This window comes from Vipera berus (assembly GCF_964194415.1).
Source record: "Vipera berus genome assembly, chromosome: 3".
NCBI classification, from domain to species: domain Eukaryota; kingdom Metazoa; phylum Chordata; class Lepidosauria; order Squamata; family Viperidae; genus Vipera; species Vipera berus.
Window position 1 is genome coordinate 42,644,835 of NC_138204.1, and position 17,888 is coordinate 42,662,722.

Consider the following 17,888-nt stretch of genomic DNA (forward strand, 5'->3'; position numbering starts at 1 on the left):
GTGAAATATGGATTTGAGAACTGAAATATCAGGTAGATCCACAGTTCAAGGGCTGTACTCAAAGTGCAGTTATAAATGGCATTGATATTATCTGGAGAGACATGCTGAATGGGGTGCAAGAGGGCTCTGCCCTGGCCCAGTGCTGTTCAACGTTTTTATGAATGAGGGGGTTGGATGAATGCTTACCAAATTTGCAGAAGATACAAAGCTAGGAGGATTGATTAATATTTGGAAGGGAGAATTAAAAAAAAGTCTTGGGCTAGAACAATGGCTGGAAACAAATGGAACAAAATTTAACAGGGAGAAATATAAAACTATGTACACATGAACGAAATCTGCCACAAGAGCAAAACATATGAGAAGGTCCTAGGTATTAGTAAATCTTAAGTTCAACATATGCAAAGAAGACCAATGACATCTTACAGTGTATTTAAAAGAGCAACAAGAGCAAAGAGCAGACTATGGGAGATGATTCCTACTCCACTTTAGTCAGGCTTCACTTAGATCTAGAATTCAGTTCTGCACAGCTAGTTTGAAAAAGACATTGATGAACTGGAAGAAGTCTAGAGAAGAGTTACCAAGATGGTGAGAGAACTGGAACTAAGTCTTACAAAGAATGATTAAAAGATGTAGGAATGTTTAGCTTGCAAAAGAAAAGATTGAGGTGGAACATGATAGCTGCCTTTAAATATCTGAAAGGCAGTCACATTGTAAAAGATTTGGACATTCTCCCTTGCTCCAGAGGGTAAAATAAAACTAATGGTACAAACTTCAAGGATGTAGAGATAGATTAGGATATTAGGAGGAATTCAACTTAAATAAGTTTGTTCAGAAAGGAAAACAGTTACCACATGGAGGGTTTTCTTCCCCTTTACTGGAGTTTTTCAAACAGAAAAGTGGATAGTCATCTAGGGGGGATGCTGTACTGAATCGTGCATTGCACAGCGGGTTGAACTTAAATGACCTCTTAAGGTACCTTTCAACTCTATATTCTATAAGCATAACATCTCTATATTACTTGATAAATAAATGCTTTGGACCATTACTGATGGGTTTGAGCAAACACTCTATTTTAAGCAAGAGGGTTAACTTGATATATTTATATATTTATCAATGATACTATTACTACATTTTCCTCTGTAGTGAAAATTGGCCTAATATAGAAGAAAGCATAAAAGAGGCAAACAGTAATGAATGGGCAAAATGAATCTGGGTTAGCAGATAAAAGGATTTGCTTGCAAGCGAAACTTTCTTGAAAATATATATATTAAAATTCAATCCATTTAGTGTTATATTAAATAATGGCAATGGTGGCAAAGGTCAGAGACAATTGCTTTCTAGAAAAGGAATAAAGTCTTCCTGTGGGCTTTTAGATGGAGTCACCAGAAGACTGGAGGTATGAGATACTGCACAGGTAGACTGTAAATTTTAGTTTGGCAAGCAACGTCAAAGCTGCCTAGATGCCAATTTTTTTTTATATCACGGGATATTCTGTTTCTATGCTCACTGACAAATGATTTCTAACTGATTTTTAAATCTGTTTCCAAACATTCATTCGATCAATCAATCAGTCAGTCAATCAATCAATCAATGTATACCTTGGCTGGTGGGTACTCAGTGCTATTTTCATTTTTTAAAAAAACAGTGTGCGGAAAACAATGGCTTTAGGCTACATTAAGTGATAACCAGTGCCTGAATGAAAAATTGAAGCACCATACAGCAATATGTTAAGCATACATGAAAGGTAATCATATTTTCCATTGCTGTCTTTTTATAAGCTGCTTGTTTGTTTTAACCTCTTCTTTGTTACAACCACACATTTTATTAATGCTGGTACTGCTGAAAAACGTCTGCATCTGAGAGGTTTCCTGGATTTCACCTTAGCATTGCCCCTATTACGGAAGGGCAGACTGATTTCATTGGAACATTTTGCAGCTGCTAGACCCTTTTTCAGGCATTGTAACAAGTGGTGAAAGGGGTCATGGAAAGGGGTCCTGGAAAAGAATCCTGGGAGAGTAGCATGGATATTGCCACATTTCTCCCTTTCCAGATACAAGGCCAACACCTGCAAAAAAAGACCTTTCTCTTTCCTGAAAGCCTGTCCTTACAACTGAACTAAACACATACAAAATTAAGCCCCCCCCCTCTGCAAAATAATAAATTTTGATGCAATAAAATTCCAGGCTGAGTCCAGCACAAGCTTGCTGCTTTGGAAAGAGTTTCTGAGGGTGTGGCATTCAGAGACCAGTCATGGCAGGGTGTCCCAAATATGTCTGTCTGCCTACACAGACTTTATTGTATTCAGTGCTTTTTTTGTAAAAGAAAAAGGTGCCGGAACTCACACATGTCATACAACCCGCCTTGCCTACCCTACAAGGTTCCATCCAAAAAAGGTGCTGGAACTCCGTTCTGAGCGTTCTATGAGAAAAAAAGCCCTGATTGTATTTATGCAGTTTTATCAAGCAGGAATTTACGCACAGCAAAAGCATTGTTTATTGGTGTACTCCCCAGTCAATCTTAGAGAACATCTGAAACATCCAAGCGAGGGCAGAGTCTCTCTTATCTAGCTGGTTCTTTTCAGTCCTTGGCAAGGCTAATTGGAATGAGCTCATAGACATGCAGATAATAAGATACTGGGCAGGCAGTATTCTGCACACAGTCCCTTCATATCCTTGACCTCCATCTCCACATGAGGGAGGCACCTTATGTGGCCTTGCAATTGACCTGCTCTGAATCAGATCTAACTAGAGACAGATTAGACACAACCGCAGAGTCACCTGTGCACAAAGGAGCACTCACTTTAAATGCTTTCAAAATATTGATTGCAATTATCATTGACAAGTGAATTTATATTATGATCTGTAAGTTTCTACGTAACATGCTGTTATACTTTATAGTTTCTATACTTTAATTAAGAAATATGTAAACACTTTAACATGTCACTGTTAAATCCATTTGAAAATTACTTGCAAACTCATATTGTGGAGCATAAATTTGTATTTGATTTCAGAAAAGCTAAAGAAAACATTTTTTTCTACACTGCATGTTTCAAATTAGAGAGTGTGTGGCTTGTAACTAAAGCTCCTGGTGCTAAAATGCTCAATGAGAGTTTTCATATCATTGTGGTAGACAGTCATTCATCTTATATATTCTATTATTTTATCACAAGCAATTTTGGCTGTCATTTTCACATTTATTCTGTTAATAAAAACTCTGGGATAACATTAGTCAGTGCTTGATCTGTTTCCATATTTGGCAGGTGACTCACAAACATAAGTTAGGTGAAAGACAATAAACCTTGGAAAAATAATGTCTATAGACCTCTCTCTTTCTTCCCTTGGTAAACAAACATACAAATGGCAGCATTCTAAATGCAGACTTTCTAAGTCTTTTAAATAACCATTTAAAATCAATTACAACCAATTACATTTTTTCCAGAAAACTCAACCACTTACCTAGCAAGAACCAAATAATATTAAGACCCAAAGACTATGATGTCAATCATAGAATATTTAATGAAGGAATATTTCAAATTTCTTTGAAATACAACTTTTGCACTATATGTAGCATTAAGTGCTATGTTATATTAATGGTATTTTACTTTCATTTTCAGTTTTTAAAGCATTTTTCTCTGGAAATGATCATCATCATTTCAGTGCAACTAAGATAAAAAACATGACTCAAAAGAACCATTCTGTAATCTAAGCAAGAATTGCTAAGTACCTATTTGTGATGAGTTCAGTCATCTGCTTAGATTACAGAAATGTTATTAAAGCATCATTATGGAGAATAAAACTCAGAGTTCAATACAAGAAGTCTCATAACTGTAGAAATCTCTGTGATCATTCCATATATAGTGTTTTTTTCCTAATGACTTCTAAATTCTTTGATGTTGAAATATCTTTTTTTTAAAAAAAATAGGCTTATTCAAAGACAGTGCACTGATTTCTTTGATCACTAAATGAGACATGGCAGCTTGTATGAAACCTTCTAAAAATGCAATGATCTGAGTACAATAAAGAAAACAGTTATATGCATTGCATATTTACATCACCAAAATGGTGGCATCTAGGGAATGCAGCTGGAGTGTTGCTAGAGAATAGAAAAATGCCACAATATAACTGAAAACTCTAGTTGCTTATACAAATTAAAAACAAATATATACAAAAAATCCTACAACCTCTATAATAGTAAGCAGGATGGATGGATGGATGGATGGATGGATGGATGGATGGATGACTAGATAGATAGATATGTGCCCTCAAATCATGACTGATATTTAGCAGCCACATAGATAGATTACATTCCTAAAATCTGAGAAAGTTGTGGCTGTTTCAGTGCTATCAGCTGCTTCTGGATGCTCCTATGGTCATGTAATCTTCAATTTCAGTGTTTTGTGATAGTTTCCCAGTTTCACAATCTCTTATTCCCTCCCCCATCCAGCAACAGCCACTTACCTTCCCTGCTGGAAAAAGAAACAAAGGGAAAAGGCATGGAAGAAAGGGAGTGAGGGAGGGAAGGAAGGAGGGAAGGAGAAACAGGGAGGAAGGAATCCATGCATACCTTTCCTGGCCTATGCTATGCTTCCACGTGCTCCCCCAACTTGTGCCATGTGCAACACACCTTCCCTAACCCATTTAGCAGCTCTTGTAACATCCCTATGCGTATAAAAATAATAATAAATAATAATGATACCATGGATCCTCCCTGATCCATACTACCCACCCCCTGCTTGCTTTCCTTGACCTGTGCATCACGTTTTCCATGTCCCCATTCACCGTCCTCAATCAACACCCTCCTGCATGTCTTCCACAACCCATGTGGCACCTCTTAGGTATTCCTGCATATTCTTCCTGATCTGCATGGCATCTCTTGGACATTTCCAAGCACCTTAGGCACTCTTCCCAACCCATGCCACTACCCTCTTCTCACCATCCCTGACTGGCACACCACCTCTCAAACACACCAGTGACCCCCCCATGCATTCCTGTTGACCCATGATGCCTTTTACATGCCTCTCACATGCCATACACAACCCACATGGCACCCCTTACCCCCTATGACCCCAACACTCACTTATTGACCCATATCACCCCCTATGCATCCTCCCTGACCACATAATATTTCTGTCATACACCTACCGTTCTTCCCAATCCACACAATACTTCTCATGCACCCGCACATACCATTCCTGATCTACTCAGCCCTTCACTCTCTTCCACAGCCATCAGCAGACACTTAATTACCTGCTCTCCCTAAACTTGCAATTTTGTGCAGGCTTCCCCACTGATTTTCTCCTGAAAGCTTCTCACAAGTAAAGTAAATGAGAGGGAGGGAGGGAGGGAGGGAGGGAGGAATGAAGGAAGGAAAGAAGGAAGGAAGGAAGGAATGAATGAAGGAAGGAAGGAAGGAAGGAAGGAAGGTTGGTTTCCAATGCTCCCTGCCTGCTGCAAGGAAATTTAATGGAAAAGACAGGAGGAAGTTGGAAGTCACTCCCTCCCTCACTGCTTTTTTGCTCAGCCATGGCCATTTTATTTCTCTTAGGTAAGGAAATATCTCTGAAATTGTGACCCAATGATGCATGGGTTTTCTAGTTCCATTTAAATATTCCTAACAAGCTCATTGTACTTTGGCTAAACATATTTTCACCAGTTCTTCTGAGTAGCCATGATCTAGATAGCTCAACCGTGTTTCCAGAAACTATCCTGTTGACTAGCCAAACATTGACTTACAGTATATTTCTTTCCCTTTCTGATCTTCATCTATGGACTTGTAGAATAGATGAGAATATCATCAGGATGCTGAGCTTCCTTCTGAAATTTTCAAAATTTGATGATATCATTGTTACTCTTTGCAATACATTTTATTTTCAATTGTTAGTAGACAGCTGGTGGAAGTTGTGTTCTGTCACATCCTGATATTTGTTTCTAGAAAATAGAATGCTTCATATACAAATGATACATTGAAGAATTAAAATAAAATGAAAGCACAGGGACTGCCGACATATTGTCACACCAACTTTATATCTTCCAGATGTGTTGAATCAAAGCTGCCAAACTCCTCAGCCAGTTAGACAGTAATGTTGGTAGTTTCTATCAAAACCACTGCAGTCCAAACAGAAAGTTGGAGAAAAATCACTTGACTATATGAACTAAGATGGTACCTAATGGAGAAGGACCCACATAATCTGCAGCTCATGTTCTGATATATGGTATCTTTTATAAAAATGCAAAGGCCTGTTTCATAACTCCCTGTTTCATGAAGTACCCAGGCAGTTCTGAAATGTTTTATGTACGGCACATATTTTACTGACAAACTATTAGAATTCAGTTTTCCTAAATGTGACAAAAATTTCAGAATCAGAATGGAGCTGGAAGGGACCTTGTAGGTCTTCTAGTCCAGCCCCCTGCTTAAGCAGGAGACTCTTTATCATTTCATTTGTTATATTGTCTGTAAAAATGTAACATGCCTTGCTCATTTAGATGATGTTGTTACAATTTTAACATCTGCAGTTCATTTTACTTGAAACAGAAACTATCTGCAACTTGTTTAATTGTACAATCTGGTCAGTACCACTATGAAAAAGTAATTAATTAATTACTTCTTAGGTTTATATATTCATCTATTTCAACCCTTCACCTGAAGATCCCTCTTGTCTTGCTGTACAATCACCTGGAATAACATCACAGCAAAACAATTGAACTTGTTTTATTTTGTTTTGTTTTGTTTTCCTTCCCAAGAATCCTGCTGTGGGTTATTTAAGTCCCAGCCGTGGACCAGAGTCAGGAGGGACTATGGTGACCATTACTGGCCATTTTCTGGGAGCTGGCAGCAGTGTGTCGGTGTTGCTGGGTAATCAGACCTGCGAGTTTTATGGGTAAGAGAGTTGGGGGAGGGGGGGGGTTGAGTTTATGTGCAATGTTAAAGCCACACCAACTTTAAACACTTAACCTCTAATAAATCACCGTAAGCTATGCTGTTGCTGATTGTGATGATTGCTGCATAACACTGAATTGAGTTTATTCTGATTATTTTTACCTATTGCTTTTCTTTTGTATATCAAAATCCTGCCTCTACCCCAAGTCTCAAACATATTATATTTCTCAAATTCCTTTGCAGGTTCTCCAGTCCATTTTTTCTCAGCACGAAATTAAAAGAGAGTGAGGGGGGGGGGGGGAAGAGGAGGGGGAAGCAGACATCTCTTTCCATTCTCTTATTGTTATTCTAACTATGAAAGCAGCAGGGGTGCTTGCCTCCCAGTGTGATGGGAAAGAGGTTGAGTGACAGAAATTAAGAATGAAGCTTTACTTTTTTTTGTCTTTTAGAATTTACAAATTTATGTTTCAGTTTCTATATTTTTAAAGTAATAAAATATATCGCTTTTGTTACTTCTTACCAAAAAAGCAATGCTGTATTTTGTCATGGCTATTGAAACTTGCAGGACCATAAATTTATATATTCTAACTTTGTTTATTTGTATTTTCCTTTAGAAAACCTAAAGCGTCCCTGCCAGTTAGTGTCAGTGAGAAGCCAGGTTCCTATGCTCCTAAGTTAGACTCAGTTTGAAACAGCAGTATCAACTGTGTGGGTGTCAAAGCAGGCAAGACAGTGGGATTGGTTCATGATACAAACCCATTTCTTTTGTTCATATGTACCACATATATACCAATATAGGTGCCAGAGATCTGAAGACTATGTAGGAATTCTGTATATACATTTAATTTCCTGATGAAAATAAAATGAAACATAAATTTAAGAAGCAACTTTATTGTGGTTAAAATGATAGGATGCTTGGGCATACTGTATTGTCTTGTAAAGAAATAGAAAAGTTAAGGCTCTGTTTCAGGAAATAAATGGAAAGCCTTTTGGCTGTTCCCTCCACCCTAGACTTAACGCAAGTTAATCAGATACAAGGAGTGAAGGATTTGCATGCCACTTGCTGCTGCTTTTGTACAATTTGCCTGCAGTATAACTAACATTTCCAAAGCTGAATTACTGAGACTTTTCATATTAATGTTGCTTTCTTCAGCATCTGAAGAGATAAAACATCCCAACATCCACTTTATGCCTGGATTGAAAAGGGGAGATAAGGAATGACATGTTAATGAGTAGACTTGATTTAACTGATTTAGTATCTCCTTATCTAATAGGACAGTGTTCATTTATACCTTTAGAACAGATAAGAAGAAATGTGCATAGTTACATTACAGGAGGTTTTTCATTTCTTATCTACACAGGAGATTTTTTTTTCTTTATGGCATTTGCTTCTCAAATAACTTTTTAAGCCTAGAGTTATGCAGGAACTCTCTCAACTGATGCTGGGATGCAACATTGATGTTTGCAGAGCTCAACTTGATTACATGTTGGCTAACATGACAAACAGTGGTATCATGTAATTCATTAGCATAAAAAACATACTGGGCTATCTTTTACTAGTTCTGCTGTTCTTGAATATCAGAAAGGGATATATATATATATATATATATATGTTTTCGTAGATTCTCGCGGGTGTCTGTATGTGTAGATCTAGAGTCTCGGGTTTCTTCCCGCGTTCCTTTCATCTTCAGAAAGTTGTGGCGACGTTTCGACGTTTCGATGACGGATGGGATTTCGTCGAAACGTCGCCACAACTTTCTGAAGATGAAAGGAACGCGGGAAGAAACCCGAGACTCTAGATCTACACATACAGACACCCGCGAGAATCTACGAAAACAAATATCATACCTCTACGGGGAGGACATCTACCAACTGACCAGGACTTACGAAAAGTCAGAAGTACGAAGAGCAAGAATACTAAGTGACATACCTTTCCTATGCCAATGTCGAGACCAAAATATAAGACCAAATTGTTTCAAATTGAAATTCCACATCAATACCACCTCAACCAAACGCATTCTAAGAAGAACAGAAATGGCATTACTAAGAAATGAACTCCACAATAAAAGATTTCAATTAGACCAAACAAACAAGGACCTACTATCATTACATCTCAAACTCAGCAACATTATTCACCCGATACTATGGGACAAAGTGAAACAACTGGCGGTTTGGAGAGCAGAAACAGAGACCATCTATAAAAACAACAGACATTCAAAGAAACTCAAACAATTAGAAAACTACAACAACCAAACAACCACATCACAACAACATCTACAACAAGTAGTGCATAACATCTCCCACAGAAGACTAACAACAGCAGAAACAAACGTCCTAGCAAAAGGTTTCAACTTCGCTGTTGCACCAAAGAAAATTCCCACAGAAACCATCATATGTGGAGTTGAAACCAGCTTAACTAAACTCAATGCAGATGAAGCAGACCAAGTCAGACATGAAGTCACCCACATCCTATGCACAAGCAAACCACCCAAAAGCAACCTAACAAAAGAAGAACAAGTAGCATTGCAAAACCTAAGAAAAGACAACAGCATAATCATACTACCAGCAGATAAAGGCAATGCTACAGTGGTAATGGACACATCAGACTATGAAGAGAAACTGTCCAACTTACTCAAAGAAACTACATACAAACCTATATATACAGATCCCACAACCTATCTAGAAAAGACCACCAAGAAAAAGATAAAATCAACTTCTATAAGCCAAGAAACCCAACAAACAATCATTCCTAGGGAGAAGTCATCCAGATGCCCAAAACTATATGGCCTCCCCAAAATACACAAAGATGGAATCCCACTAAGACCCATAGTAAGTTCTATAGGCTCACCACTACAAAACTTAGCTAAATACCTAGCAAAACAATTACAACCTCATGCAGAAATGGCAGCTTCATATGTCCAAAACTCATACCACTTTATAGAATTAGTGAAAAATCTACAGATAGACCAAAAAGACTTGCTAGTCAGCTTCGATGTGGTATCACTATTCACCCAGGTGCCAGTCCAAGAAGCTCTATCAACAATAAGAAGCAAATACCAACCACCAAACCATATTATAGAACTAGCAGAACACTGCTTATCAAACACATACTTCATACACAGAGGCCAGAGATACAAACAAATAGAAGGCGCACCAATGGGATCCCCTCTATCACCAGTTATCGCCAACCTTTTCATGGAAGAATTTGAAACTAACGCTCTGGAAAAGACCACAAACAAACCAAAACTGTGGCTCAGATATGTGGATGACACCTTCGTGATCTGGCCCCATGGAAGAAAGGAGCTAGAAAACTTCCTGACACACCTGAACAGCCTACATCCCAAAATAAAATTCACCATGGAGATTGAAACAAACAACCAGTTACCTTTCCTGGATGTACTTATATACAAAAAACAAAACGGCACCCTAGGACACACAGTCTACCGAAAGAAAACACACACCAACCGTTACCTCAATGCGCAATCACATCATCACCCAGCACAAATAAATTCAGTAGCCAAAACACTAATAACAAGAACCAGATGCCTTGCGGATGAAACACATATTCAAACAGAACTACACACCCTGACAGACATATTGACAGCAAACAAGTTCCAAAAAAACAAAATCACCAATATGATTCAGCAGGGGACTCCGAAACAGAAAAACATCCAAGAAGAAGAACAGAACAATGGACGAGCCATCTTGCCCTACATAAAAGGAACAACCGACAAAATCAGTAAAGTACTACGCAAACATAACATCAAAACCGCATTTAACACTGACAGAAAGATATCAACCATCCTGAGAAACCCCAAAGACAAAATAGAACTGGAAAACCAGGGCATATACCAAATCCCATGCGCCTCCTGTCCAGCAACATACATCGGACAGACTAACAGAAGAATAGAGGTACGTGTAGAAGAACATAAGAACTCAGTACAGAAGAAAGATCACACATCTTCACTAGTACAACACATAAACACTACGGGACACAACATCAATTTTGAAGGTACAAAAACAATCGCCAAAATAGAACATCTCAATAGCAGAATAATCAGAGAAGCCATTGAAATAGAAAAACACCCAGACAGTATGAACAAGCGAGACGACACCTCCCGCCTACATGCCATTTGGAAACCAGCATTGATAGAGAAACGAATTTCAGCAAACAAGGATTTAAAAAACCAACAAACAACCCCAAATGCCACCAGCCCCAGCAAGACTCATCCACACCCAGAACAAAAACTCTCCCACATAAAAGACAGAACAAGTCAAGCAAAAGTGCCATCACCCAAACAGAAGAACGCACACACGAACCTGACTGACCCATACCAGAGATACATAGCAGGTCCTCGAACTCGGAGCCAAACCAAAGCTCTGGAGGCCACTACACAGCCCACTCCTCAGGACACCAAATCACAACACTCAGGATATTACAACACAACAAAAAACCCCACCCATTCAGAACACACCCCACCCAACCAGAAGACAGCCACGCCTCCAACCAATCAGAAGACAACCACGCATCCACCCAATCAGAAGACAGCCACGCCTCCAACCAATCAGAAGACAACCACGCATCCACCCAATCAGAAGACAGCCACGCCTCAGAACACAGCCCCACCGGCAGTTGGAAGGAAAGGAACAGCCAGACCACGCATTGCTCCTGGAAGCAGCAGGAGGAACACTCCGGCCTGATGATGACGGATGGGATTTCGTCGAAACGTCGCCACAACTTTCTGAAGATGAAAGGAACGCGGGAAGAAACCCGAGACTCTAGATCTACATATATATATATATATATATATATATATATATATATATATATATATATATATATATATATATATATATATATGTATGTATATATAATAGAAGTATTGAGTCACCGAACAATGTAACTTTGAGCAGTGTACTACAAAGCAAACAATAAAGAGTAAAAATATTAATACAACATTAAACAATAACTCAACATATAAAATATAAAAGACTAGATATGATAATTAAACAGTCAAAAGAAAATTCCACTAAACTAGACTCGTGCTTAGAGAAAAAGCCAGGTCAGGATACCATGTCAAGAGACAAGAAGAGTCAGGATGGAGGCATCACATATATCCACTACTTGCCACAAGTAACTGATGACTGTGACCAAAGCCATCTCTATACCATATTACAGATTGAATCTGGACTGAAAATTGTTCAGATAGTCAGCTTCCTCCAGGGCCCTATAAAGCTGAAAGGCAGAAATTTTTCAGATTGGATGTTAAATCCATAATGTCCAGATAATATTCAGAAGTGCCTGGGACAGGCACCTCCCTAATTTATTGATCTTTAAGGAGGATGGGGAGATTTCAGCAAAATCAGACTTGCAAGATTCTGTTATTATAGTCAATCTCAATAAAAAAAAGATTATAGATATTCTATAGAATTGATTTCATGGTTTGGTCCACCTAATGGCCCTTCAGATGTTCTACCAATTCCTCCTGATCTAGAAGTCACTGTGGTCATTTTGAACAGGGTCCCTACTCTCTGTTCCTTCCCTTCCTCCATCAACAGTCCCATTCACAAGCCAAGCACAAATCCTACCCATTCAGATGGCAAGTAAGTACAAGGGTGCTTCTGACCACACACTCTACTAAACCAGCTCCTGCCCATTCACTTTCAAAACCCAATCATGCCCTCTCCCTCTATACTCATAATACATAGGGCAACAAACATACAACTTCACCAATCTAAGAGAAACCACTGGTCATCTTCCCCTTCCAGACATAGAATACTAATAGGACAAGATAGTTCCTGCCCTCTAGGCATGTTGCCACAGTGGCAGGACATTGCCTGGACTTTTCTAAAATCTGTTAGCTAGCTCCCACCCCTGCCACAGATCAATGCCCCCTCAACAATCTTCACACTTCCCCAGACGTCCAAGCCAGACAAGATCAGCCCACTTGGTCACTTGCTTGATACTGAGTATCCTTTCACATTCTTCATAGTTTCTCATCAAGATATAATCTTGTGGGCACCTAAGTCACAAATTATTTACTTATCTTCATTATTCCTTCTTTGTGGCATATACCACCATTAGAATTTATAAATTAGAATCTATAAATCAACCTCAGTGGTTTTTCTTTTTTTTTTAATTTGCAGCTAAGGAAAAATTTGGAATAAATAAATAATAACATCTATGTTTAATGCAACATAACTATTCCATTAAATGTATGGTTGTATTTAAGAACTTTTCCTAATTCACTCTATCTATTTGCCCATATAATCTAGTAAACAACGTTGCTCAGAATCTAATAGCATACTGTTTATCCCTGCCTTTGCATACAAGGTCATGACATGGTCTTCTTTTTTTTCTTTCTTCCATAAACTGCATGGTTTATAGGTGATGAACTTGGCATGTACTCATGACGTGCAGGAGACTGATTAGATGAAGCAGTTTCTAATGAGATTCACTGTAATTACAGCTTCTTTCTATTCTCCTGCCTCTGATCGTAGGAGTGGAGAAATTCACCATGACGACATGGTAATAGCGCAGAAACCTAATTAACTGATCACAGGGAGCTTGCAGCAACTCTTTGCCAGCAGTGATGTGTCGCTTTGGATCTTACACAAGGACTAAGCAGATATCTCTGAAGTCTGGTCTATGGCATGTTAAAATGCCTATTCTCATGTGAGGTCACTGATAGATAGAAGATTAGATTCCAGCTCCAAGAGAAATTGTTATTATGGCCAGGTTGCACAGTGATGTGACAGTGCATAACTTACTTCCTTTCTCTCTTTTTTTAATTTTACATTGTCCATTTCCCTCCATCCATGTTATCATTTATATCCCTTCCCTATTTTTTTACCCTTTAATCCCATTATGCATACTTTGAATCAAATTTATGATTTTTTTTTCAGACCAGGAACTCCCTTTGGCTCTTTTGGGTAAAGAAACAGAGTGGTGTTCAAAAAAAAATGCATCCTGAGGGAATTTTTTTTCTTTTCAAATATAATATATCAATTGCAATTCTCTTCATATAACTACAAGATATTGCACTTAATATTTAACTATTTGGAAAAGTGCAGTACAAAATCCACTATGCTTCTGGTAAAGTATTTAACAAATATAGCACCATCCAAAACACTGGCGATATAACAAAATCTTATTATATCCCTAAGGTTTGCAAGGGTATAAAACTTATTTAGATACTTTACTTTTGCATGCTCCAAGGACACATCAGACTATGAATTTTGTGGGGATATTGGAGGTCAGGATGCAGATTTCTAAAGTATACTTAGGTACCTGGCCTGAAACCTGAATAGAAGAATCCATAAAACATTTTAACTTATTTGTCCTTCCTTAATTGCAATGAAAGGAGCCAAATACTAAGCATGCTGTAAATTGAAGCTTATGTTACATATTTAATTTGTTTACTCAAGTAGTTTACAATTTATTATTGTAATTATTGATGGTTATTACAGTTTGTGTTTTTTTTAAAAAAAAGGGGAGAATAACCAATGTTCCATTCTTTGATTATATATTTCATACCAGGAATGTATCTATAAGCAAAACTAGCTGTATCATATAATTATTGTTTTTCCCATCATTATTACGTCCAGAAGTAGGACTCAGGAAAGGGAGATGAAGACGCAAATTTGAGTAACTTCCTTTTTTTCCTCTGCCATTAGTTATTCTTTCTTGCATCTCTCCCCACCTTTCCCCCACCTCCTGCTGAGCATATACATAGTGGAAAAAGCACAAGGCTTCCTAATATTTTCTTCTCTGGGAATTAAACAGTTTTGATGATTATTTTGAATAGGAAGGGAAATAATTGATGTAAAAGACATTTACTCCATCCTCCCTCCTTCCTGGAGCTAATTCTGAGTAGTTTCCTTTATTGGTTTTCATCCATATACAGAATCTTGCCAGAGTAAAGTGATTAGTTAGAGAACTATAGATATACTCTGGGAACTGCCAGGGAAGAGCCATTTTAAACCTCTTGTTGCAGACCAAATTTTCTGAGCTCCTCTGCCTTCTGAAAAGCAGCCCCCTCCTCCTGTGAATCCAGATTACATTCTACCACAATTATTAGTTTAAGTAGCAACTCAGCTCATATTTAAAAAAAGCTGGGAAAAAGCATTTTAAATTATCAAAAAAACTCAACATTGATGTAGTAAAAAAAATGAGGGTTGGACATTCCTTTTGCAGTTTTCATGATTGTCAATTATCTCAAAACTAGCATTAAAGATACTGAGTAAAGTTAGTATAATCTTGCTTTCTTGATCTAGCCAACTGGGGTGTGTATGATCTTTTATAGGCCCCCTTAGACTTTATAGAGTTTTAGATATTCATACGAGCCAGTTTGGTCTAGTGGCTAAGGCACCACTTTAGAAACTAGGAGACTGTGAATTCAAGTCCTCCTTTAAGTATGAAAGCCAACTGATGACTTTGGATCAATCACTCTCTCTCAACCCAACTCACCTATGAACACACAAACACCTACATATATTTATATTTATATTGGATGTAGAGATGGAAGTGCAAAATGCTGCTTTCAGGAACATAGTGTTCTGTTTTTCCTCCAGACCACACAGATGTAATAAATCACTACCAGAACAGTAGAATGGCATGCAGTCAAAATTAAGCTTTACATTATTATTTTGGAATGTTCCATTCTGAAACTGATATTTTGTACATCTTTAATTGTAAGCCATGCAAAGTCATTTATGGATAGATGGCATACACATTTATAATATAAATAAATGAAATTAATACATATTATGGAATTTATTCAGTAAGGGTTTTTTTTTCCAGAAAACAAAATTTTGGCAGTATACTTATAATTCAGCAGATGTGAATTCCAAGGTTGCAAAGTCAAGACCTTGCCACATGTTTCCAAAAATGAGAACTGCAGCATCATATTTTTAATCTTGATTGAATTACAGTCCAAATTTTAAATGATGTATGCTTATTATATGCAGAAGTAAAAATGACTTCAGATGAAAATACATGAATATTCATGCCTTTGTGAGTCATGACTATCAAATATCTACTAGAGAGCATCTATTAAAAAAGCATCATATCTCCCCCAACTGCTTTAGAATGAATCCCAAAGATTCCCATTGTGGGCAATAAGTGGTGCCATTCTTTGTATTTCTTCTAACTAAAGATTGTTTTTTTCTCTTACAGGAGATCAATTAATGAGATTATGTGTGTGTCTGCACCTTCTACCCATGGTCTTGGACCAGTGCATGTTTCTGTCAGTGTGGACCGGGCCCAGCTAGAAAGCTCGTTACAATTTGAATACATTGATGACCCAAAAGTTCATCGGATTGAGCCTGAATGGAGCATAGCCAGGTAACTAAGCTCCCTATAATGTTGTATCAATTAACAAATCACTTGAAGCAGGGTTCAATTAATTCCTCACAAAACAGAAATTCAACCAAGTTGAAATTTTCAAAGCATTGTTCAAAGCCACATGATTTCTGCACTTTTTTACTAGTGTCTATTTAGGATGCACCTCTAGTCAGGGTGTTCCCTTTTCTTACTCCAATAATTCAAACAAAACAATAATTGGGGAGAAAAGATTTGGGGTTATTGTTACTGAGCACATCTAAAAGGCACGCTTCAATTTTTTCTTCATAAATATCTTCAACGATCTAGAGCCGTCCCAAAAACCATTTTGCAAAAATTATCCACAAGCCTAGAGTCAGGCTGAAAACTTTGTCTTGTCAAAGAATATAAAATATTTGGTAATTATTTTCAAATAAATGAAAGTTCTTCACCCCTGCAAGAACAACACATTCAAGTACAATTTTGATTGGCCTGGATTTCAGAGTCATGGCAGGAAAAAAAATATATGTAGTGATTACCATTTTAAAAATCCAACAAAAGCTTTGTTGAAATTTTGAAACCATGTCACTATGGGTGATGACTTTAGAATCAACACTATCTTTATAAATGCTAGTTTAAAACTGCCCTTCCATAGGGAAAACAAAACAGAATCCTTGACTTAGCACAGCACAGCCAAGTTCCCAGTGAGAGAGAAAAAGATATAATTTATAATTCTCTTCATTTGCTTTCCTCTCCGTTGTCAGCACCCAGCTTCACAGTTCCTGGAGGATTTATTCCACCTGTGTAAATATAGAAGATTTATGAATAAAGGTTCTGATCCTTCAAGGAGTATGGCATATCCATTCCCCTGATTTCCTGGGTTCAAAAGGTCTAGACGATTTAAAGAATTTGTAAAATGATCACATAATTTGCATGTGTCAAGCCAAAAAAAGGTAGACATAAAAATTTATTTGAAAATGTTTCAAATAAACCTTTTCAATCTATTGCAAAAGAACAAACTATCTGAAATAAATGGGTCTCCTATCCCCAGGCCTTGTTGCAGGGAAACTAAAGCATCCCTTTTCCCTGAGTTAGAAAATCAGAGTGACTAATTCATCTGCAATTACAACCATAGCAATCTGTGACAAGATTCTAGGAGAGCAAATGGAGCCCCACGATCACTTCCATCTGCTGAAGAAATGCACAATTGCTCATTAAAGGCTTCTTCTTAAAAGCATTAAGGAGTCAGTGCTAAAACAGAAACAGTGGCAATCAATGCAAAAAGAGGAGAAAAAAGTTCATGCATGAAATTACCTAAGATGCACAGCTACATCCCAGAAGTGTACTCTACTGTACAGTTATTGATTGAATGCTTTCTAAAATCATAGGTCAGTTTTTGCACTGCTATCAGCTTTTTCTGACTTGTATGCAGTATGGCATACAAAAGATGAAATGTGAGTGTGAGCTCTATATATTCAGAGATCTGAGAAATGGAAGTCTTTCTTTCTTATAGATGATTCCAGACTGGTTTTAGAAATCCTTAGAAGCCTTGTGGTGAGCTTCAAAACTTACTGAAGAAAAAAGTGGAATTGAAGATCTTTTTAAAAAAATAAACTGGAATATTAAAGCTTTAAACCTGCAGTTTTGAATATCTTAGACAAATGAACATGATTTAGTAACTTCCCATTCC

The 17,888-nt window shown here is 37.6% G+C and overlaps 1 protein-coding gene across 1 annotated transcript in view; it reads left to right on the forward strand.

The window, feature by feature from the left end:
* The window catches only part of PLXNA2 (plexin A2), a gene marked incomplete at both ends in the record, with an annotated part of 426,608 nt that overhangs the window by 345,634 nt on the left and 63,086 nt on the right, over positions 1-17,888 (forward strand). The window contains 2 exons of the mRNA XM_081322621.1: positions 6,741-6,877; positions 16,055-16,222. Of these exons, the coding sequence (XP_081178747.1) occupies positions 6,741-6,877; positions 16,055-16,222 (305 nt within the window). The remainder of the gene's footprint in view (positions 1-6,740; positions 6,878-16,054; positions 16,223-17,888) is intronic.